The sequence below is a fragment of the Mytilus galloprovincialis genome, chromosome 3 (genome assembly GCF_965363235.1).
Source record: "Mytilus galloprovincialis chromosome 3, xbMytGall1.hap1.1, whole genome shotgun sequence".
Classification (NCBI taxonomy): Eukaryota; Metazoa; Mollusca; class Bivalvia; order Mytilida; family Mytilidae; genus Mytilus; species Mytilus galloprovincialis.
Window position 1 is genome coordinate 10,281,300 of NC_134840.1, and position 26,032 is coordinate 10,307,331.

At 32.0% G+C, this 26,032-nt stretch overlaps 1 protein-coding gene across 10 annotated transcripts in view; it reads right to left on the bottom strand.

Moving 5' to 3' along the window:
- Nucleotides 1-713: 713 nt before the first annotated feature.
- LOC143067160 (ATP-binding cassette sub-family C member 5-like) overlaps nucleotides 714-26,032 on the bottom strand; it is a 59,709-nt gene continuing 34,390 nt past the window's right edge. For 9 of the 10 annotated variants that reach the window (XM_076240239.1, XM_076240241.1, XM_076240236.1 and 6 more), the window contains 18 exons: nucleotides 23,446-23,570; nucleotides 22,601-22,673; nucleotides 22,006-22,209; nucleotides 21,340-21,499; nucleotides 20,453-20,614; nucleotides 19,020-19,204; nucleotides 14,214-14,390; nucleotides 13,662-13,791; nucleotides 12,312-12,594; nucleotides 11,067-11,253; nucleotides 8,971-9,060; nucleotides 8,214-8,403; nucleotides 6,584-6,743; nucleotides 5,158-5,236; nucleotides 4,185-4,298; nucleotides 3,318-3,482; nucleotides 2,795-2,882; nucleotides 714-1,978 (listed from right to left, as the gene is read on the bottom strand). In XM_076240239.1, coding sequence (XP_076096354.1) covers nucleotides 1,968-1,978; nucleotides 2,795-2,882; nucleotides 3,318-3,482; nucleotides 4,185-4,298; nucleotides 5,158-5,236; nucleotides 6,584-6,743; nucleotides 8,214-8,403; nucleotides 8,971-9,060; nucleotides 11,067-11,253; nucleotides 12,312-12,594; nucleotides 13,662-13,791; nucleotides 14,214-14,390; nucleotides 19,020-19,204; nucleotides 20,453-20,614; nucleotides 21,340-21,499; nucleotides 22,006-22,209; nucleotides 22,601-22,673; nucleotides 23,446-23,570 — 2,583 coding nt within the window. In that variant the 3' untranslated portion in view covers nucleotides 714-1,967. The remainder of the gene's footprint in view (nucleotides 1,979-2,794; nucleotides 2,883-3,317; nucleotides 3,483-4,184; nucleotides 4,299-5,157; nucleotides 5,237-6,583; nucleotides 6,744-8,213; nucleotides 8,404-8,970; nucleotides 9,061-11,066; nucleotides 11,254-12,311; nucleotides 12,595-13,661; nucleotides 13,792-14,213; nucleotides 14,391-19,019; nucleotides 19,205-20,452; nucleotides 20,615-21,339; nucleotides 21,500-22,005; nucleotides 22,210-22,600; nucleotides 22,674-23,445; nucleotides 23,571-26,032) is intronic. The other variant, XM_076240240.1, reaches the window with a different exon arrangement.

Below are 26,032 nucleotides of genomic sequence, written 5' to 3' on the forward strand. Positions count from 1 at the left end.
ATCAGATGAACCCTCAAAGACAAAAATCTACACCATACAATCATTCCATACACCAATCAATAGTCGACCTTGGGTAAATAGCACATTGTGTATCTTATGTTGACAAATAAACCATAAAATGGAAGTAAAGGCTGGAGGAAACCTGTGGTAGACAAGTTAACAACTAGATCCATTTGGTTCAGTGTATTCCTATTGTAGCCCAGAATATCATATCAACTGGGAGATATTATACTGCAATATGCAGGCACTGCTGGAAATTGCTACAAATATATTTGTAAAACATATATGACTAGGTTTTATTAAATGACTTCAATATATCTAAATGTATTTTGTGTTTTTGTTGGGTTGAGATCTCATTAGGGGGTAACCCACACCTCTTTTGGAGTTGCAAGAAGTTAATTGAAATTCACTTTATAACTGTGATGTCAGATCTTTTGAATATTTCTGTCAGTACAAACTTTAATTTTGACATTTTTCTTAAACATATACTAGATCTGGGGTAAGACCCTATCCAGGTGCTGTAGACATTTCTAAGTTTTGTAGAACCACTGTCCTAGGTAAGGGAAGGGTTTATTGTGTACAAAAATATTCAAAATCTAATTCAAGGTACAAGGCTTATAATGTAACAGGCAAATACAGCAATCTATTCCCAGTGATAGAAAACCTAAATGGTTCGAAATTATTAAACATTTTAAAAATAATAAACCATTGCATTGTTGTAAAATGTTTTTACTTCTTTATTGTAACAAAATTTGAAAGAACAAAATATAATGCTCCTTCATCATAAAAAATCATTTTAATGAACTATTTTTCATGTTCTAAAAATAGAAATGTAGTAATAGAAGTATATTTTTCTATACATATAAATACATAACATTACCCTATCTTTTGTTTCCAATTTACATAATTACATATAATCAGTCATCAACATTTTTTTAAACAACTGTCGATCATTTCATTTAAAAAACAAAGTGAACACATGATAAAGACTACAATGTACTTGTTTTTCATCAAATTATTTTAAATATTACTAATCATAATTTGTTTTTCAAATTCTCAAATCTTAAAAAAATAGTTCTTAGGGGAAATCATTAAAAAAAATCTAATCTAAATACAAAACTGTACATAAAACAAATAGCATATGAAACTTAACTGTTAAATGGAATTACTTAAGATGTTCTAGAGAGAATTGTTAATCTAATAAATGTAAAAGCAAGGGAGCATAAGTACAACTATATCTTAAACAGTTATATAAAATAGCTTTAAAATCAGAACCACAAAGTAAAATATTATAATATTCAAAAACAACTGGCAGTACCACATGTTTAATCAATGCTGCATTTGATAGTAAATTATCCCCCTCATTTTAGAGGAAATAATCTACAGCACCTATGAATGTTCTCTCTAAAAAGTATGGTGTATTAGAAAGTAAAATCACAAAAATACTGAACTCCGAGGAAAATTCAAAACGGAAAGTCCCTAATCAAATGGCAAAATCAAAAGCTCAAACATATTACACAAAAAAAGAACTTCAGCTTAGAATTAGAGAAATATATCTATAGCAAACAATGAAATCCATAGTAAGACAGAATGACTAGAAAACCAGGGACATGCCCAGTCTCCTTTCAATTTGTATTGATGATTACATGGACATGCCCAGTCTCCTTTCAATTTAAATTGATGATTACATGAACATGCCTAATCTCCTTTCAATTTGAATTGATGATTACATGAACATGCCCAGTCTCCTTTCAATTGATGATAACAGGAATATTTGACTTCATCTGAAGCCTGTGGTGCCTTGAGTCATGTTTCCTCACATGACTTACTTATTAAAACCATCAACAAAGGTGTGCTGTTTTTCTAGAATATTTGCATATATTTTCTCTCTTGCTATCTGCTCCAATTTTCTCCAACCATTAACAGCTGAAGGTTTACAACCACAACCACTTAGGTGCATCCTTCTGTTATAACATACCTACAACAAAATCAACTTAATTATGGAGAAAAGGAGATGTGAGGTACCGGTAAAGTTCAATGTGACAGTTACCCAAAAATACAGTCATTTAGTATGAGTTCTGTTATTTTAAGAAATACTGTTTAAGTGAAACTTATTGTGCATTATTAACTGTGCCTTCCTGAAACAACAATTATAATATGATTTATTAAACTGTTTTAGTATTACAGGATTAAATAATGCAATTCCAGTACATATGATATAAATAAAAGCAACAACATTTTTTAAAATTTACACTTTTAACATTGTTCTGATCTGATAAATAAAATCAAGGAAATAATTTTAAAATAGTTTCTATACTTAGCTTTCTCTAAAAAAAAATGCTATCAAGGTCACTAAATGTAAATTATGTATGTGTATGACCAATCTCTATACAGAAAATACTTTAAAATCATGTGGTTGTCAAGTTACGAAAATTCTATTACAAAATAATATAATCTTAAAGTATGTCTAACTATAGATCTTATGGTTCTAGACAAAAATAAGTAAGAGAATAAGGTACGAGATTGAACTAATGTAGATCTGCATTAAACATCCTGTCTAACAATTGACAATAGTTTAAGAAGTGGAGTTTCCTGACTTATAATTGTTGAGATTACATTAAGTGTAAGTATTGATTTTGGAAATATTTGGGTAAATAAACTACATATAATCCTAGTGTTGTATTTTTATGAGAAAAAAAACCCCACCCTTTCTAATGTTGTTAATGGGGACAAAGATCACATAGATTCCTATCTTATGTCATGTTCAAATCAAATGTTTGGATTGATAACTCACCTTGCTGACTCTCTACTGCATCTAACATCATTTTAAATTTAGATTTAGGATTAGCTGTTAATGAAGATGGTGAATCATACTCCACAACCTGCAAACAAACATCAGATGGAATCAAAATTACACTTTAACATTACAAAGTTACAATGTAACAGGAATTATACAGCAACCTCACAGGAAAAAAAGACTGAAAAAACAGCAACTATACAGTTCTGTCCAAGGAAATGAACTGAAATAACAAGATTAATACAGTTATCTCTGAAATAACTGGAATTATCGTTATTTTGCAGGAAATGGGCAGAAATGAAAGGAATCATACAGAGACGTCATGGAAATGGACTGATGCAGCAGGAATTAATTATACATGCTTCACATGGAAAGTAAGCTCAAATAACAGGAATTATTCAGTAATTTCACAGGAAAGGGCTGATGTCATATTAGAAAAATTCACTTGGCCCATAATGAGAAACTAAACTCCTGTAAATTGCTACTGAAGATATCACAAAAATCTTGTTACATTACATACCCGACCATCCTCCATGACTAATATTCTATTACAGCTAAGTACAGTGTTTAATCTGTGGGCTATAATTAACATTGTACAGTCTGAAAATGCTTCTTTTATTGTGGTTTGTACGAATGAATCTGTTTCTGTATCTATTGCTGCTGTAGCCTCATCTAATATCAATATCTGTGGAGGAAACACGTTCAAATTAGTATAATAATCTCAAGAAAGCTATCCAACACAATATATAAAAGTATAGTGTAGGAAATTCTATAGCAAACTTTGTTGTCTTAAAGATTGGTTTGACAATTTGTAAATAATATACCATGAACATGGTTTCGTCTTTACATTTGTTCTACAAGATTTTTTTATCCTGGAAAGTACAAATGTACTATCTAAATGTTCTTTTGTTTATTCTTAAAAACAATTGTTAAATTAAAATCTTGCTTGTTATGACTATTTATCAGCAATTTGTATATTTTCCCTTCCATCTTACTGCCTAATATTTTCGAGTATCAACGTACTGGCTGTATCTCTGAAAATATTAGGCAATACATTGTGACGTCATAATTACCGATAAACAGATTAGTAGGTAGTTTCCTTTTTGATACTGACTATATCATGTGGAATATATCTAAACTCGCCCTTCGGGCTCATCTAGATATACCACATGATATAGTCAGTATCAAAAACGAAACTACCTATTATTCTATATGTATTTGAGTTGTTGTCTCATTGATATATGATCAACATCTTTATTTATACCACTTATCACATTTCATGTTAGAATAATTTTGATCTTCCCTTGCTATAAAAATCTATGATTAATAGCTGTTTTTATCTTTCAAATCAATTAAATATAAAGACAAATAAGTATATATATCCTACCTTACTATGTCGTAATAAAGCTCTTGCTAAACACATTAGCTGTCTCTCTCCTACAGAAAAGTTCTCACCATTTTCTACAACTGAGGAGTCCAATTGAGAATCTAAAGCAGCTACCTGTAAATTAATTTTATAAAAACCTAGTTCTGGTTTTACTAAATAGCTATCTGGATTTAGTATATATTTTTTTTTTCTTCTGTATTTGACAAACCAAATAGCAAGGTCATTAAAATTCCTGTCATATACACAGGAATTGTGAAATATGTTGAACTTCTTAAGTGGCATACAATTCACATTTTTGTCTGTAAATTGGTGCAGTTATTTTGGTCCATTTTTCAATTACAGATTTGGTTTCAAATTTAAGATTGTTTTGTGGTGCAAAGGGTTATATATGTGAAATTGAGATAAACAGACTGACCAATTGTAAATAACTCTATAATTTTGATACAACTGATAACAAAAGTAAAAATATATCTAACACAATTAATAAAGTAATATAGAGTTATTGCATGAATGCTGATGAATATTGTTCCAAGACGATTGATTAATGCACAAGCTTGCAAGTCCAAGGGGGTCTCATTGGGGGGTTCCGATCCCGGATCCCGCTTACTGTTTTGTCCGATTCCCGTATCCCGCTTACACTATGTACGTAAGCAATTCTCATTTTTTTGTCATTTCCCGGGTCCCGCTAGACTTCATTTCCCGTTTTCCCGACACAATAATTTGACTTTCACGTGTCACGCTTACAAAAAATCGGCAATCCCGCGTCACGCTTAGACCCCAATGATACCCACGTCCAATATATACTCTATGAGAGATGACATTAACAGTACCAAATTTACTGCAACAGGTGCTCATTCTAACATGTTACTTGTGTGACTGTTGCTTTGGAGATATTCTACATCTTTTCTTAACTGTAAAAAATCTACTTTTAATTCATGTATAACAGATCTTGATATTTGAAAATTGTACTTACTGTATCTTTAATGTGACACTTCTCTAATGCTTCCCATAAATCTGAATCTTTATGTTCTTGAAAGGGATCCAGGTTATATCTAAATAAACAAAATATCAAATATCATTTTGAACATTTATTTTATTTAAAACACTTTAAAGAACCTGCAATATTAATTAAGCTGGTCTACATGGAGTTATATATTTAATTTTTAGAAAGCAAAAACATGGATTAAACACATTTACATAATCACTATGAAGTCTTCTTCTTAAAACTATTATCATGCCTGTAGCAAGGTGTGATGGTAATATTTGTTGGACAAGGTGCAATATGGGCCCTCTCCTAGTATAACTATTTTTGGGGCACATAATTAAATAACGATATTTTACAGTCATTTCGAAGAAAATTTTACATATAATGCTTACATTTTTTGTTGTATACAAAAAGGAATAATAGTAATAATCTATCAGAATCTCTTAGAGTTTCATATAAATACAGCAGAAGAAAAATCACAATTTTTAGGAAATCAGTTAATATTGGCAGAAAACATAACAAAAACAATATGATTGTCAAAATCAAAAATGTGACCTGTGTAAACTCAGTTATGAAAAAGAACCTTGTTGTGGTGTATTATAATTAGTTATCAAAGACACCAGGCACATAATTTTAAACACCAGACGTGTGTTACGTCCTCATAAGACCAATCAGTGAGGCTCAGATCAAAATAGTTAGAAAGCCAAACAAGTATAAAGTTAAAGAGCATTAAGGACCCCAAATTCCAAAAATGTTAAAGTGTGCTTCAGCTAGCCCCTAAACAAAAATGTGTACTAGTTCATTGATAATGGATGTCATACTAAACTCCAAAATATACACAAATACCACAATTAAAAATTTACAGAGGTGGGTTATATCTCAATGATAAAACATGCCATCAAACATATAAAAATACACCTAGATGGTAGTGAATATATCAAATAAAACATGCCATCAAACATATAAAAATACTCCTAGATGGTAGTGACTATATCAAATAAACATGCCATCAAACATATAAAAATACTCCTAGATGGTAGTGACTATATCAAATAAAACATGCCATCAAACATATAAAAATACTCCTAGATGGTAGTGACTATATCAAATAAAACATGCCATCAAACATATAAAAATACTCCTAGATGGTAGTGACTATATCAAATAAAACATGCCATCAAACATATAAAAATACTCCTAGATGGTAGTGACTATATCAAATAAAACATGCCATCAAACATATAAAAATACTCCTAGATGGTAGTGACTATATCAAATAAACATGCCATCAAACATATAAAAATACACCTAGATGGTAGTGAATATATCAAATAAATAAAAGATAACTATGATCCAACATTAATAACAAGTTTTCAATTAGAGAAAAAAATACCTGGCACTTCAACAAACCTACCTAATAGTTCCAACAAATAATACAGGGTCCTGAGGTATGATGGCTAGCTTACTCCTTAGATCATGGAGACCTATTGTAGATATGTCTACGTTATCTATAGATATACTTCCTGAATCTGCTTCAACCAGTCTAAATAAGGCAACACCTAGTGAGGACTTCCCTGGAAAATTTCATGTAGAAACCTTTTTTTTTATCTTTGCTTAATTACAATTCAATTTTTAAGAAAAATAAGACACCTTTTATTAATAAACAGTATGTAAATATTGTTATTAAACTAAATATTTTAAATAGTTGAGACTATCTGACTTAACATTGAACAAAAATCATATTACCCCATGAAAATGGTGTCTGCATTGAGAGTGCACAGTTAAACACTCACCAATCAAATCAATCAATCGCACATTTTTATGCTTTTTACAAAGACATCATTTTCAATATATGGTTTAAATATAATTCAGGACTAAAAAATTAATAAAGAAAATAATCAATGGTTGATACACTGCTCATTCCATTTTCTTATAAAATCAATGTGTATGAGAATTTTGGGTCCTACTAAAATGTGCCCGGGAGCACCTGGGTGAAGAAAAAGCGCCCGGGGAAAAGAAAAAGCGCCCGGAGAAGAAAATATAGCGCCCGGGGAATAGAAAAGGTGCCCAGGGAAAATATATAGATATTTTATTGGCATGAGACAACTTTGTTAAGTTATGGACATTGATTTTTTTTTTTTACTTTAGACAAGTAATTTGCAAAATCAGATAATAGACATTTGTAATAAAGCACAAAAACAAGTATATGAATGTTTCAATTTTAACAATAATATATGAAAACTATTTCGAAAGACTGATAATAATGGATCACAGTTTATGCGGAAGATTTATAACATGGAAGACATCAAAAGACATGTTTTTCAAAAACGATATCAAAATGAAAAATGTATAAGACAACTCAAATTTCACAGATAAATATTAATTTAATCAAAATTAAAAGAGGTACACATAATAAATCAGCAAAAAAAGCAGTACTATACATGTACCGTAGTTAAAACAAGGGAGTAAAAAGCAGGAGTTTGGTTTAAATTTAAGTCTAAGCATTAAAACCCTGATAACCATAGCCATTGAAACGGTTTTAGTTTTACAAAAAGATATAATAAATCGATCTCAGCATCTGTATAAAAAAGTGTTCACCATGCAGTTGCGAAAATATTAGACCTCAGGCACCGATTATTTTTAGTAACAAAATATACATAGATGTTTAATCGTACATATCCCCATTTATATTAAGGACAAAACAAGCAATGATTTGTTATTTTTTAAGGAAAAAAAACATTGTTATAAAATGCTATTCTTTTCTTCTCCCGGGCGCTAATTTTCCTTCTCCGGGCGCTTTTTCTTTTCCCTGGGCGCTTTTTCTTTTCCTGGGCGCTCCCGGGTGCTTTTTAGTAGGACCGAGAATTTTCATGTAACTGAATATTCTATTTCCTGTAGCCAAAAAAAGAAATGGAACAATAATTTAGTAGCCAAGGGAGATATCAAGACTAGATCAGCCTGGAAATGTTATATTTTCAATTTTCTTGGAAGACATTATGTTCTAGCAGCGTTTCTTTTTGATTTGGAGAAGAAAAACGACCTACCTGATCCTGATCGACCAACTATTCCGACCTTCTCTTGAGGTAGAACATCAAACGATACACTTTTTAATGCAAGAGGTAAATTGTCTCTATATTTCATTTTATATTTTTTAAATGATATACATCCATCTAATGGCCAGTTGTCAGGTGGGCGTTGTCCTTTAATGATAGAATCTCCCTCTGATTCTACTGCCTACAAAATAAGTTTAATAAGTAATATATTAGGAAATGTATATGTGTCTACAACTTACAACATATTGTTACATGAAGGATGCTAAGAAAACATGTTTAGTCCATAATTCATATGCAAGAGGGATATATTTTCATTCAATAAATAAATGAATCAAAACTGAAAATTTAATTGTAATGAGGTATTTTTATTTGGAGTAAAAGTATTGATAATGTAGGCATAAAAACTGAATTTTTCACTGTGTAGGCTTTTTGAGAATATATATCCATTAATTTTTTTATGGCAGGGTTTAGCCTGTAATTCAGTGGCTGTCCTTTGTTGGTGCATTACATTTTTGTTTTTCATTCATTTTTTGTGCATAAATTAGTTTTCTCGTTTGAATTGTTTTACATTTGTCACTTCAGGGTCTTTTATAGCTGACTATGAGGTATGGGCTTTGAAGACCGTACCATGACCTATAGTTGTTAATTTCTGTGTCATTTGGTCTCTTGTGGAGAATTGTCTCATTAGCAATTATACCACATCTTCTTTTTTATACTTTAATATACTAATTAACATTTGACCTCGTACCCTGGAATAATGATTTAATCTTTCTACTGATGTAAACCTGGCCTCTGTCTCTATCGCCATTCTTATTGAAAACTGGAACAAACCTGTCATCTAAAACAGATAAATACAAATTGATGTTTACAACGGGAGATACTGGCTTATAACTCATTTGGAGTAAATTTTGCAGTTGACATGTTAAATTTCATACATCAACAAAAAGTCTCTCTTAAAAGCAGTTCAAATCTATAATCATATTTGCCTGTCACAACTAGTATTATTATCATTAGAGTTAAAATTAATTGGAACTGATAAATAAAGTTAACCAAAACCAGATGCTCCACAGGGCGCAGCTTTATACGACCGCAGTGGTCTGAACAGTTAGGGCAAGTATGGACACAACATTCAAGCTTGATACAGCTCTAAATTTGGATTGTGATTAAATAGTTGACACTGCATAGGTTTCTGACACAGAATGAATGTGGTCTAATGAACTTACAAATTTTTTTTTTTTTTGCTATTGAGCAATACACTATGCTGTTGAATATTTATCCCTTCAAAAAAAAATATTTGTAGAAAAAATTCTTTTTAATTTCTGAAATCTGAAATGAAAAAAATTTTACACCCCTACCCCCACCTCCCTCCCACATTTTTTTCCCTCTCCCCTGTTTCCTTATTAAAACCAGATGCTCCCTTAAAATATATCCCAACCTTCTACTTAGGGTATTAAACATTGTGGTACAATTTCAGAACAATTAAAATACTTATACACAACTTATTTTTCTGACACTAGATAAATGCTTGTTTTGGGCCCTTTTGGCCCCTAATTCCTAAACCTTAGGAACCATAAACCCCCCAAACCAATCCCAAGCTTCCTTTTGTGGTTATAAACATTGTGTTCAAATTTTATTGATTTCTATTTACTTATACTAAAGTTATTATCCGGAAACAATCCGTTTTCGGACGACGACGACGACGACTACGACGACGATGTGATACCAATATACAACCTGCAAAAATTTTGTGGTCGTATAAAAATAATCTCAATTCAAATTTCTAATGGAGTTGGCAACAATAACTACTCATTTAAATACATTATAAAATATTAAATATAAAATGACATACAGTCATGATTAAAATTAATATTAGTAAACATTAAGTTCTAAAAATAAATTTACAGTTAATCATCTCAAGACAATCATCATTTCTTAATACAATTTTCAAGCAGTGTAAGTGAGGTAATCAAGTAATCAAACATATATATACGTACATTGTTGGGTTGATGTTTAGACGAGTTGTATATATATATATATATATATATATATATATCAGTCTAAAAATTTGCACAACGGTACTGATATAAGATGTTACAATACGAAAATGTTGTTATTAAATCGTGTTGACAAATATTTCGGCTCAACAAATGGCCTTCTTCAAGTGTCACAAGTTTTAACTTATATATAAGTGTTCTTTAAATTTTAATTGGATTACCTCCCCTTCACTGCTTTTAAATTTTCTAAATTGTCCTGTAACCAGAAAAACCCTTGTTTTCCCCCTTTTTTGTCCCTAGTTGCTTGATGAGTTGAACCATAACCCCCCCCCCCCCCCTAAACCATCCCTTTGTAGTATGGAAACTTGTGGAATAATTTCAGAGAGATTTTGACTGGAAACTTAACAAATGCTTATTTTGGCCCCTTTTTTGGCCCCAAATTCCTACACATTTGGGACCATAACCCCAAGAATTAATCCGAACCTTCTACCTGTGGTATTTAACATTGATGGTATAATTTCAGAGCAATTGAAATGCTTATACACAAGTTGATATCCTGAAAGAAGAAAAATGCTTGTTTTATGACCCCTTTTGGGCCCCTTATTCCCAAACGGTAGGGACCACCCCCAAAATCAATCCCAACCTTCCTTTTGAGGTATTGAACCTTTTATAAAATTTCTAGAGATACATTCACTTAAACTAAAGTTATTGTCCGGACACCAAATGTGTCTTCGGACGACGACATCATACCATTATACGAATGCAAGAATTGCGGTCATATAAAAATAAGCCTGGTCTTTTTAATGAGTTTTTTTTATATAAGCATGAAACAATGAAAGGTTCTACAAACCTGGATGGAAAAGGCAAGCGCCATGCCTGCCAAAGCTGGAGTCATACTTTCATAATTAACAATAACTAAAAGACCTGTAACAAATATCACACAGGCACTGATGATATCAAGGCGTATAGCTAACCATCGATTGGATGAAACGAACAGGAAATAGGGAACTGTATTGGTGTCAATTAAATTATGAAATCTGGAAAAACAAATATGGAAATTAATTTATAATATAATACCTATTCATGTCAACCATCATTTATTCAAAAGACAAAGAAACTCAAGAATCAAGAATTACGTATTAAATTCAGCATACAATATTGGTATACCTCAGTAAAATCGTTTCATGTGTTTAACATTAAGCAAATGACCTATTTCTTCAAGTAAATTAAACTACAATATTAATTTTAATTACACAAAAACATATATTTAAGGTGGCTCGGGACTATTCGACTGCACATAATTTCACGCATGAATTACAAAAGTATTTGTCGTAAATTCGATATAATTTTTTAAAATATTTTGATTGATTAGAAATGTTAAATCAGTGTAGTTATGTGACTTATAGAATATTTTCGTTATTATCCGTATTTGTTAAAGGGTCTTAATGACATTTCACCCATTTTCACCATTTCCCCGCCAAAATTTGGGTTTTAAGGCAAAATATTTGTTTTTTCATATAGGTGACCTATGTTTTTTATTTGCTCATTCTTTGAAGCTATATTTCAGCTTTTTATATTACAGTTTTGGACCAAGTGTCATAGAACGTTTTTTTGATATTCCAATAAAAATATGTCAACACCTCTATTTTCCCTATCATTTCATTGAAAAATGGTTCCTTTTACATACCTATTTAAAAGTAAAATTTTGACCCCCTATTTTTTTCTACTAATTTGATTCACTTTCTATAAAGAATAAATAAAACAAAAAATATGGCACTTCTGATAGAAACTTCGAATAGGCCCTAGCCACCTTAAACAACTATAAGGTACAAGTTTCATTATTTACTGTTGTAGAGATATTAAACTAGATGTGTTTGACATGAATATCCAGACATAATAGTAAAATAGACCTAAATTGAAACCATAATTCCTGCAAAATGTTCAATAATTGGAATTTTTCACTTTATTCATGTAAAATATAAAATAAGTGATGATAAATTCTTTATTAACATTTCCAAGCTAAAATGTGCTTTTTTTTTTAGACTGAACAGTTTTCTACATTGAACATTCTAAATTAAAATAACATTGGACTTACTTGTCTACAAATTCATTGGATTTTCCATATGCATGAATGGTTGATATTCCTTGAACAGATGCTTGCACATGACTGATCATTGGTGATTTTGTTACAGAATCCAGTCTTTTTAATTGTCTTATGCACGCAGCAAATAATTTGTTTAACATCACAAAAAAGAATATCAATGGCACAAGAGCTATCAAAAACCATGACGAAACATATGATATACTGACTAATGCAAAAATTATCATTAAAATGTTCTGTAAAAATATCTCCATATTTCCAGGAAGACGCACATCAACTGAAAAAGATTACATATGAGATTAACTATTTAGAAGAAGATTAACAAACAACTTTTTTGCTAGGGGGCATCTTAAACTTAAACAGCAACTTAAGCACCATTCGTTTGGTTTGAGTTGTGTCAAGTAGGTGTATTTTAAAAATATAGATTACACCATGTTCTTTCTTTTCTTTTATTCTATCTAAACTATAATATGTTTTTTAGCATAGCAGTTTTATTGAAATGTTCAGTTTCCTGAGTCTCTAAATGTAAATACATATCGTTATCTATTAATCATATAAAATTGCAGGGTTAATTTGGCACAGCTTGTCACTAAATTGAGCATCAATACAAGGTAACTACTGATTAAAAACATTTTTATGATGTTGAGGTCAAGTTGAAGGAATTCAAAAGTAAAACAAAGATGTAACAAAATTTCATTAAATACAGGAAATATTTAATTGATAACTTAGCTTGTTTTAATTAACCCTTTCCTCCATGTATTTTTTCTCTCTCACATACTTGATTCACATAGGATTTTTTCAATAAAAAAAAACCATAAGGTTTAAAGTTATAATGCATTGTGAAAAATGAATATTTCATCAATGAAATTCAAGTCAGATATTCTCATGAATATCCTTTTCATATTGGATACAAACTTTTTTAAGTCTGATGCAGACATTTTGTAGTCAAAGTGTTTCAACTGAGGTACTACACAGGCGTCAAAAGGCGTCATTATGGAGTAAAGGGGGTGGCGTCAAAAAGCGTCATTATGGGGGAAAGGGTTAAACAAATATTTGATTTATGCCTATTAACAATAATTTTACATCTGCATTCAGACTATAGAAACATACAAAAATTTAGCAGGATGACATTATTTCAGGTAAATGTTTAATTTCAGCAGAATTTCCTGATAAAATGGTATATTTTTGATATTTTGATGCACTTTCAAAGCATACAAAGAAGAACATGTGAAAGACAAATCAAAGAATGAAAGATTGTAGTTAAACTTTTGACAAAACTTTTGACATACTTAACATTGGATTTTTGTTTTTAATTGTTTTATAATGAACTATTTCTAAACTTACTTTCATCCATATCAGCAGAAAATCTATTTACAATTCTTCCAACTGGCGTTGTGTCAAAGAATTGCATTGGACAAGCTAAAATCTTGGAAAATATATTATCATGCATATTACTGGAAGCATGCAGCGTCACCTGTGAAAAGAAATTAATTTTAAATAGACTAGCTATATAGGTGTTTCAGTAAAAAGGACATACAGTTTGGTTTATTTTCCAAGTGGTTTTCTGACTAGTTGGTACAATTTTACTTTCAAAGTTGCATAATTTTATAATATCTCTTAAGTACAGAATTTCTGCATTTTTTCACCATAATTGTTTTCAATTTCGAATTCTTTTCCTATTTCCTATTCTGGTTCATGACCAAAACAAATTTCCTGTTTTGTTTCTTGTTTGTTTTGTTTGTGATTGTGTTTTATTTCGTTAAGTGTTTTAAGTTACAGTAATGACTTTTATGATAGTCTCAAAACACTTGGCACCAATTTAGGTTTTTGTCCAAACAAGGCAACCAAGTAGTATTATTCCATGACTAAACAAGATTTACAACGGTAAAAACCTACCTTCATGAAGATAATTGCTCTAAGTATCATTAAAAATACAATAGCAATAACAGAAAGCCCATACACTGTAACATAAAAATTCATATCTGGATTATCCCTTATGTTGCTGCTCAGGACTGTAACTGTTGTGATGTTAGTTGTATTGGACAGGTTACCTACGAAAGGTATGGTTATGTTCTGCAATGAAATAATAGGATTATTACTATTATCTTTGAAAAGAGAGTAATCTTCAAAAAAGAAATCAATGCTGTACATTCTATCACTTTTTACAACATTTCTGCATTTTCCAATCTTATCATTTTAAAGGTAATATATGTTCAAGATACAGACAATCACCAATAGATGTTTGTTCTTTTTGTAATATAAACAGACAAAGATGTGTTTTATTACCTATCCAATAACATTTGACTAGCCAACAACAACTATCTCTTTTAACCCTAGTAGTCATCACTAGATAGAACCAGACATATAATTTTCTTGTAACCTGACTAGCCAACAATCAATGTATGTTTTTTACTCTTAACAACAACCATAAAACCCTATTTCATGTATCAAACATAAACTAAAAGAACTAGCCAAGGAATTTGTTTTTGTCTGGGCTGATAAAGCTGCTAATAATATCATTATTGTTTGACATAAATTTTATATTGAGGTTCTGCAAAAGGAAATCACGAATTCACCAACATTCCAACTGACTTCATTTTCAGAAAACGACATCTGTAACAAACACAAACTTTTAGCTACTTCTTTACAAGCAGAACCAAATACAATGAAAGTCCCAACTATGTACTGGCTTCCAAAGCTACACAAAAAACCTTACAAATAAATATTTATTTCATCTTCAAGCCATTGTTCCACTACTAAATTGTCTATTCTACTTACTAGTACACTTGGTACAATAAACAAGAGGCTCTCAAGAGCCTGAATCGCTCACCTGGTAAACAATGCCTTCGGCCATGTTTTTTGACGAAATAGAAAATAAAACACAAACTTTATTTTATACACCCTACTGATCATTCAAATGAAGTTTGGTTGAATATGGTCGAGTAGTTTTAGAGGAAAAGATTTTTTAAAGTTAGCAAATATGATGAACAAATTGTGAAAAATTGTCATTAAAGGACAATAACCCCTTAAGGGGTCAATTGACAATTTTGGTCATATTAACTTATTTGTAGATCTTACTTTGCTGATCATTTTTGCTGTTTACAGTTTATCTTTATCTATAATAATATTCAAGATAATGACCAAAAATTGCAAAATTTCCTTAAAATTACCAATTAAGTGGCAGCAACCCAACAATGGGTTGTTTGATTCATCTGAAAATTTCAGGGCTGATAGATCTTGACCTAATGAACATTTTTACCCCCATGTCAGATTTGCTTTAAATGCTTTAGTTTTTGAGATATAAGCCAAAAACTGAATTTGACCCCTTTGTTCCATTTGAAGTAACGGTGGCCATGTTTTTTGACGGATCAAAAATCGAAGCACAAACTTTGTGCAGGATAATCTAAGGAACAATCATGCTAAGTTTCATCCAAATCCATTCAGTAGTTTCAGAGGAGAAGATGTTTGAAAAATTGTTAACGACGACAGACGACAACGACGGACGCCAAGTGATGAGAAAAGCTCACATTTCCTTTTAGAAAAGGTGAGCTAAAAACTGCAAAATTTCCCTAAAATTACCAATTCAGGGGCAACAACCTAGCAACGTGTCGTCCGATCCATCTGAATATTTCAGGGCAGATAGATTTTGACCTAATAAACAATTCAACCACAGTCAGATTTGATCTTAATGCTTTGGTTTTTGACATTTTACCCCTATGTTCTACTTTTAGCCGTGGCAGCCATCTTGTTTGGATGGCCAGGTCACCGGACACATTTTTTTAAAATAGATACCCAAAAGATGATTGTGGCCAAGTTTGGATTAATTTGGCCCAGTAGTTTCAGAGGAGAAGATTTTTGTAAAAGATTACTAAGATTTACGAAAAATGGTTAAAAATTGACTATAAAGGGCAATAACTCCTAAAGGGGTCAACTGACCATTTCGGTCATCCGACTTATTTGTAAATCTAACTTTGCTGAACATTATTGCTGTTTACAGTTTATCTCTATCTATAATAATATTCAAGATAATAACCAAAACAGCAAAATTTCCTTAAAATTACCAATTCAGGGGCAGCAACCCAACAATGGGTTGTCCAATTCATCTTAAAATTTCAGAGCAGATAGATCTTGACCTGATAAACAATTTAACCCGATGTCAGATTTTCTCTAAATGCTTTGGTTTTTGAGTTATAAGCCAAAAACTGCATTTTAACCCTATGTTCTATTTTTAGCCATGGCGGCCAATTTGGTTGGTTGGCTAGGTCATTGGACACAATTTTCAAACTAGATACCCCAATGATGGTTGTGACCAAGTTTAGTTCAATTTGGCCCAGTAGTTTCAGAGGAGAAGATTTTTGTAAAAGATAACTAAGATTTATGAAAAATGGTTAAAAATTGACTATAAAGGGCAATAACTCCTAAAGGGGTCAACTGACCATTTCAGTCATGTTGACTTATTTTTAGGTCTTACTTTGATGAACATTTTTGCTGTTTACAGTTTATCTCTACCTATAATAATATTCATGATAATAACCAAAAACAGCAAAATTTCCTTAAAATTTCCAATTCAGGGGCAGCAACCCAACAATGGATTGTCCGATTCATCTGAAAATTTCAGGGCAGATAGATCTTGACCTGATAATCAATTTTACCCCATTTCAGATTTGCTCTAAATGCTTCGGTTTTTGAGTTATAAGCCAAATACTGCATTTGACCCCTATGTTCTATTTTTAGGAATGGCGACCATGTTTGTTGATAGATCAAAACTTCGGATACAATTTATAAACTAGATACCCAAAGGAACATTCAGTTAAAGTTTGGAAGTATTTGGCCTAGTAGTTTCAGAGGAGAAGATTCTTGAAATAATTTACGAAGACAGACGATGACAGACGACGACAACAGACGACGGACGACGACGGACGCCAAGTGATGACATAAGCTCACTTGGCCCTTCGGGCCATGTGAGCTAAAAAACTGATAATGAATTGTTCAAATAAGACCTTTGAAAATAGTGGAATTAATTACTTTTGGAGTGTCAAAAACTCTTTGGAAGTACTTGATAAATTGCATGCATATATTGGTGATTTTTAATCTGTTCAAAGTTTTGATTTTCTACCCTATATACTACTTTGCCTCATATTCTCATTAAGAAAAAATTGACATCCCTAATTAACTGGGCATTTAAAAAGTCAGAATGGGAGTACATATGTTCAAACTCTTTTAGGTCATTTTTTAGTAGCAATACACAAAAGAACTATGTCAATTGGACATGCTTTGATACTATATATGCGCTTGAATTTTTACTTGATAATATTTTTGTTCGCTTTGGAGTTTCCGTATATCGTCAAGTTATTAGAATTCCAATGGGGACTAACTGTGAACCACTTATTGGGGACCTGTTTTTGTATTGTAATGAGTTACAATTTATGACTAAAATTAGCAAAGACCCATCGAAACAACATTTGATACAAAAATTTAACAATACTTTTAGATATTTGGATGATATATTGGCTCTTAATAATGACGACTTCAGTATGTATACTAAAGAAATTTATCCTGTTGAACTTACTTTAAATAAAGCTAATACTAACAATGACCACTGCCCTTTCCTCGATCTTTGATATCATTAATGGGAAGTTTAATACAAAAATTTATGATAAAACCTTTAAACAGACTTATTAAGAAGGGATATAGTTATGATACTGTTGTCAGGTCATTACAGATTGCATATTTTGGCTTTAATATTGATTCACTTAAAGGGTCTTTGCATTGGATCTAAACATATTTATTTAAAAAAACAGTTGTTGACATGTTCTTCTCATATATTTCATGATAGTATGAGAGATTGTGCCTGATATTCATATGATGAAGACATAATATTTCAATCAGTTTAATTGAGGTCTGGAACTGTCATGTCAGTTAACTGCTAGTAGTCTGTTGTTATTTATGTATTATTGTCATTTTATTTATTTTCTTTAGTTACATCTTCTGACATTGGACTTGGACTTCTCTTGAACTGAATTTTAATGTACGTATTGTTATGCGTTTACTTTTCTACATTGGGGGAGGGTTGAGATCTCATAAACATGTTTAACCCCTCCACAATTTTGCACCTGTCCCAAGTCAGGAGCCTCTGGCCTTTGTTAGTCTTGTATGATTATGTCAGTTATAACTGTACTAGTATACAAATTTTTTAAGGGGCCAGCTGAAGGACGCCTACGGGTGCAGGAATTTCTCGCTACATTGAACACCCATTGGTAACCTTCGGCTGTTGTCTGCTCTATGGTCGGGTTGTTGTCGCTTTGACACATTCCCCATTTCCTTTCACAATTTTATTAATACCTGGTAGCCAGCACTAGATTTAACCAGACCATACAATCCATAGACTCTGGACTATTGGTCCAATCACTTTGGTCTAAACACTTTATATTTGATTAGTCTCTTTGGTCTAACCACTAACATTTTGCTTTAAATCTTGGTGAAGCAAATATGACATCCTCTAACAACTTGACCTATTTGAAGCCTAATATTCATAAGAACATGTAAATATAAAAATTGCCAGAAGTTTCTTATAACTTGATCCATCTATTAGATATAATGAATATGACAGCCCGCACCTACTGGCACTACCTGTCTGGACCTAGATATTTGCTACAAGATTCAATAACTTTATTATAAGAACTCATACAGGTTTCTACTCACCCCACCTCCTTGGTCTAACCAGTATGACAGCCACCAACTACTGCCAGTTTGGATTCCTATATTTAGAATAAACATGAGAACTGCTAGGCAAGATATTAAAACACCACCAGCAGCTTGTATATAATCCCAGTAAGTCCTAAATGTCACTTTGCCTTTTCCCATCTCCTCTGCAACCATTAGCTTTCCTATAAAACAAATAGATTAATGGTTGAGTTTCTTTAAGAATGTTTAATAGACATCAGCTTTACAATCATACAAATAATAGAATATTTAAACATAATTTTCTATAAATCAGCATTAACAACAAGAATGTGTCCATAGTACACGGATCCCCACTCGCACTATCATTTTCTGTGTTTAGTGGATCGTGAAATTGGGGTAAAAACTCTAATTTGGTATTAAAATTAGAAAGATCATATCATAGGGCACATGTGTACTGCGTTTCAAGTTGATTGGACTTCAACTTCATCAATAACAACCTTGACCAAAAAGTTTAACCTGAAGCGGGACGAACGGACGGAAGGACAGACGGACGGAAGAATGAACGAAGGGACGCACAGACCAGAAAACATAATGCCCCTCTACTATCGTAGGTGGGGCATAATAAAGAACCAAGATTGCACACTTTGTTGTGCTCATTATATCCCCACTGGTACTTCAAAGTACAGGGAACCAGGATGTTTGTATCTGTCAGATCTAAAACACTTGCATGTAACAACTCATCACTGTCAGCTGCTGATTAATTAAGTTTTACTTGAAGAAAGTGCGACACAAAATTTCAACTTTGTTCACCAAATTGAAAAATTCAAAGTATCAGTAAAAAGGAAGTAGGTGTCTGACAGAATCATAAAATGGTTACTCATTTCAACTCACCAATATGAAGTTTTTCTGTTCAGTAATTCAGAGAAAAGTGTGACAGAATAGCTGTTGGATAAAAGACAGGGTGAATGAAATATAGACTTCCTACTAGAGTTATACTATAAGGAAATGGGGCCTAATTTCAATGATAAAACCATCAATTGTTGGTCAAAAAATTGATCTATCAAATTGCAATCTATATCTTCATGTATATTAACAATGAAGCGAACCAATAATTTAACTTGGTAATGCATGCTAATTTGTAATTTTCAACATTTCAATCAAGAGTTGAGTGCAATTTAGAAGTAACAGTTTGTGACAATTCTTAATTGGCTGAAACCATCTTTGTAAAAAAGCTGGGATTAAAAGACACAAACTACTAGAACTGATGTTTATATTCTGGTCTGGTCACTTTATTCAATGGTTAACATTAGGCTTGAGCATATAGTTTGAGGGGAGATAATCAACAAGAAAAAGAAGTGATGAATTTGAAATCACTGAAATTAAGCATGCATTACCAGCTAAAGACCTGCTGATGGACCTCTGTATCAGTACTATATTTATAATGACCTCACCTGCTTTTTTCATTTCTTCTTTATCATTAGTAGCAGACATGACACTGGCCTGCTGATGGAATCCTGGTTTTTGAAATCCTGATTTCTGTGAAGAATCAGAAAATGTCCTCTGTCTTACAGTGGTCACTGGCTGTGGTGATCCTGGGATGGAATTAATTCTTTCTATAAAATATTTATTGTTCTTTTCATTGCTTAAGCAGAAGTTAAAAAAATCACTCAATTTTTCCCCCTTGAAAAGACAGTCCAGACCTACATGCTGTTTTAATATATTTATATTTTCAATAATAGAAAAAATAACGGTATTTTGTATCCATCCATGACACATAATCAATAGGGTATTAATGCCCTTTTCCGTCAGGCATCAAATGCTCATTTTTGACTACTATTAGTGTCAAATTGGTTAAAATTTTACTATGATTTGTCAAAATAATTTATTGTGATTTGTCAGAGGTGTAAAATAAATATCATTACTGTGATTCTTCAAAATCAGTTGATTATTCCATCGTCTAAAAGAATGTGTGCATATTATCGTCATGCACCAAAAATTACAGTTAACGTCATTTGGCAAGATTTTTTTACCTTTATTCTTCATGAAGTAACCCCCATTACAACCATAAATCACTACATGCACAGCACAATAAAACATATGCTAAAAGGAAAATGATGTTATTGCTTGTCTTTATCTCAAAATTACAGTGAGGTCTTTTACATGGACAAAAAAAATCCAACTCTACCTCACTGTCAGTTTAAGACAACCCATAGCACATTAGGCATTTAATTTAAGAAAGGAATATACACAATAATTGAACATCAAACTTGTCAGATATAACAAATCAAGACATCATTACTCTGAACACACACTGTCAGAAATAACAATACAATATTACCTCTGATATCATCGTCCACATCCTCGTTGTCATCTTGGGTATAGTATGTAGTGATGAGGTTAGAATATTCTCCATTCCCAGCCATCAGTTCATCATGTTTACCCCTCTCTGTTATTCTCCCATTAGATAACACAATTATTCCATCACATTGGCTTAGATACTGCAACAAAGTATATAGACATGTGCATAGAAAATTATATCTGTTACTTTTTTTACTAGTGTCCAGGTGTTTTGTGTAATAAAATTTATTCTGTTGCTTTCAAAATGAAGCTTCATGTACTTTCAGTGATTTAAGCATAATTTAAAGTTTTCCTTTTTCTAGGAAATGTTTCTCAAACTAAGCAGCATAACTAAGACTTAACTTCTTGCTTTTTGCTTCTTGTTGTGTTCAGAGAGAGACAGTAGGAGGGAGTTTTCATTCTTAATTCCGAAAAAAATATAGAATTCCTTGCCCTAATCCTGAAAAAATAATCATCAATCCCTTAGTCCTGATTAGGGTAAATCCCGAATTCTAATAAAATAAAGGCATAATCCTGACGTGTCAAAAACGGTCCATCCATCATTTTCAAAACATTTGATCATTGGAATAAAATTAAGTAAGAAATATATATTTTCTATAGGTGACTGCTCTTGTTTTAAAGATATGTCACCCTACATGTATATTACCTGTAACTGATGAGTAACAAAGATTACAGTTTTCCCTTTGAGAGCCTTGGTCAGGTATTCAGTAAAGATATGTCTTCCTACATGTATATCTACGGCTGATAAAGGATCGTCCAATAAATATACATCTTTATTTGCATACAGAGCCCTGGCCAAACTGATCCTCTGCTTCTGGCCACCACTCATATTTATACCTTTCTCTCCTATCTACAAAAGATAATAAAGTATCGTGAGGGATATAAGTCCTAATCAGGAAGTAATTCTTGCAATCACTATTGTCATTCTTCAGAGCATGTCAATGAACATGAAATATTTGTCTGAAAGGCTGCTGTTTTAAAATGAAAAGTGTTTCAAGTTGATGGATAATAAATGTGAGAAAGTGAAATAGAATGATGTTTGTAATGATTTTTGTTTAAAGTCTTGTCATTGACAATGTACCTAAGATAGACCAAACATAGATATTTGTGTGAAAGTAGACATAATTTCAATTACATAAAGTCCTAGGCTATGAATCCTATGGCACAAATCAAAACCATAATTAAAAGATTGCCTATAGATTTCTAATGTATGAATTTATAACAAATCCATTTCTATTTACCTCTGTTTCACTGCCAGATACAAAAGATTCCAAATCTTCTTGTAAACAACAGGCATGAATTACATCATTGTATCTGAAAATATAAAAAATAGTATAATTTATTAGCCTGGATTGTATGTAATAGTAAAAAGAAATATCAAATATCAAAAATTAATACATAAGAGAGGTCTTCCCTTTGTCTGTAACACTCTGATCAGTACTTTATTAAATTGCACATCGCAGCTTTGTAATTTAAAATTTAAATGCCCTAAACTTATCAAGTCCTCTTTGAGGTTTGCTATTAAAAAAAAGAAACAACCGTTGATTCTAACACAAAAAGCACACAAAATTAATACCCCCCCCCCCCAATCATATTGATATCATCAGCTGATCAACACAACATGTAGCCTTTTTTAACTCATTTACTGAACTCATTTAAAATCCTGACCTAATTTTTCAAGAAAACTCTTGTTTTCAGTAACAGTGACCATAATATTTGACCTCTCGGATCTAAAATCAAAACATGTCTTCTCCTTCCCTACATCAGCCATCTGTATAATTTCTTGAAAACAAGCAAAAATAATCAAGTTACCATCTGGAAACAATTTGTTTGCAACACATATATGGACGGGAGGAAATACATAAAGATCATGAAAAATGGATGGAAAAACATCCAAAGACTTAAAACTGTATATGCTAAAAAAAAGATTTAGGAAGCATAAGATAGTGGAATCTACTGCATAGCGTAAAATAAAAAGGAATTTTAATTAAAGCCTTTATTTAAAAGCATGCATGTTAAATAAAATTTAAAAGAATCAAAATTCTAATGCTTTTGTATACTAAGATTCTTTATATAAAGGATTTACTTTTTTTCATCATAAAGTTCTTCAAACAGAATATTTTCTTTGACTGTGGCATTCATTATCCAGGCTTGCTGAGAGACATAGGCCAGACTTCCACTTACACCTATCCTACCTTCCACTAAAGTCATCTGCAAAAAGTAAAAAAAAAAAATAATAACATTTCCATCAACCTTGAACGTAAAACTGCCTTTACATGATTTGATCAATTCTTTTTGATGCCTCACCATCAACCTTGAAGGTAAAACTGCCTTTACATGATTTGATCAATTCTTTTTGATGCCTCACCATCAACCTTGAAGGCAAAACTGTCTTTACATGATTTGATCAATTCTTTTTGATGCCTCATCATCAACCTTGAAGGTAAAACTGTCTTTACATGATTTGATCAATTCTTTTTGATGCCTCATCATCAACCTTGAAGGTAAAACTGCCTTTACATGATTTGATCAATTCTTTTTGATGCCTCACCATCAACCTTGAAGGTAAAACTGCCTTTACATGATTTGATCAATTCTTTTTGATGCCTCACCATCAACCTTGAAGGTAAAACTGCCTTTACATGATTTGGTCAATTCTTTTTGATGCCTCATCATCAACCTTGAAGGTAAAACTGCCTTTACATGATTTGGTCAATTCTTTTTGATGCCTCACCATCAACCTTGAAGGTAAAACTGCCTTTACATGATTTGGTCAATTCTTTTTGATGCCTCATCATCAACCTTGAACGTAAAACTGCCTTTACATGATTTGATCAATTCTTTTTGATGCCTCACCATCAACCTTGAAGGTAAAACTGCCTTTACATGATTTGATCAATTCTTTTTGATGCCTCATCATCAACCTTGAAGGTAAAACTGCCTTTACATGATTTGATCAATTCTTTTTGATGCCTCACCATCAACCTTGAAGGTAAAACTGCCTTTACATGATTTGATCAATTCTTTTTGATGCCTCACCATCAACCTTGAAGGTAAAACTGCCTTTACATGATTTGATCAATTCTTTTTGATGCCTCACCATCAACCTTGAAGGTAAAACTGCCTTTACATGATTTGATCAATTCTTTTTGATGCCTCACCATCAACCTTGAAGGTAAAACTGCCTTTACATGATTTGGTCAATTCTTTTTGATGCCTCATCATCAACCTTGAAGGTAAAACTGCCTTTACATGATTTGATCAATTCTTTTTGATGCCTCACCATCAACCTTGAAGGTAAAACTGCCTTTACATGATTTGATCAATTCTTTTTGATGCCTCACCATCAACCTTGAAGGTAAAACTGCCTTTACATGATTTGGTCAATTCTTTTTGATGCCTCACCATCAACCTTGAAGGTAAAACTGCCTTTACATGATTTGGTCAATTCTTTTTGATGCCTCATCATCAACCTTGAACGTAAAACTGCCTTTACATGATTTGATCAATTCTTTTTGATGCCTCACCATCAACCTTGAAGGTAAAACTGCCTTTACATGATTTGATCAATTCTTTTTGATGCCTCATCATCAACCTTGAAGGTAAAACTGCCTTTACATGATTTGATCAATTCTTTTTGATGCCTCATCATCAACCTTGAAGGTAAAACTGCCTTTACATGATTTGATCAATTCTTTTTGATGCCTCACCATCAACCTTGAAGGTAAAACTGCCTTTACATGATTTGATCAATTCTTTTTGATGCCTCACCATCAACCTTGAAGGTAAAACTGCCTTTACATGATTTGGTCAATTCTTTTTGATGCCTCATCATCAACCTTGAACGTAAAACTGCCTTTACATGATTTGATCAATTCTTTTTGATGCCTCACCATCAACCTTGAAGGTAAAACTGCCTTTACATGATTTGATCAATTCTTTTTGATGCCTCACCATCAACCTTGAAGGTAAAACTGTCTTTACATGATTTGATCAATTCTTTTTGATGCCTCATCATCAACCTTGAAGGTAAAACTGTCTTTACATGATTTGATCAATTCTTTTTGATGCCTCATCATCAACCTTGAAGGTAAAACTGTCTTTACATGATTTGATCAATTCTTTTTGATGCCTCATCATCAACCTTGAAGGTAAAACTGTCTTTACATGATTTGATCAATTCTTTTTGATGCCTCACCATCAACCTTGAAGGTAAAACTGTCTTTACATGATTTGATCAATTCTTTTTGATGCCTCATCATCAACCTTGAAGGTAAAACTGTCTTTACATGATTTGATCAATTCTTTTTGATGCCTCATCATCAACCTTCAACCTTGAATGTAAAACTGTCTTTACATGATTTGATCAATTCTTTTTGATGCCTCACCATCAACCTTGAAGGTAAAACTGTCTTTACATGATTTGATCAATTCTTTTTGATGCCTCATCATCAACCTTGAAGGTAAAACTGTCTTTACATGATTTGATCAATTCTTTTTGATGCCTCACCATCAACCTTGAAGGTAAAACTGTCTTTACATGATTTGATCAATTCTTTTTGATGCCTCACCATCAACCTTGAAGGTAAAACTGTCTTTACATGATTTGATCAATTCTTTTTGATGCCTCACCATCAACCTTGAAGGTAAAACTGTCTTTACATGATTTGATC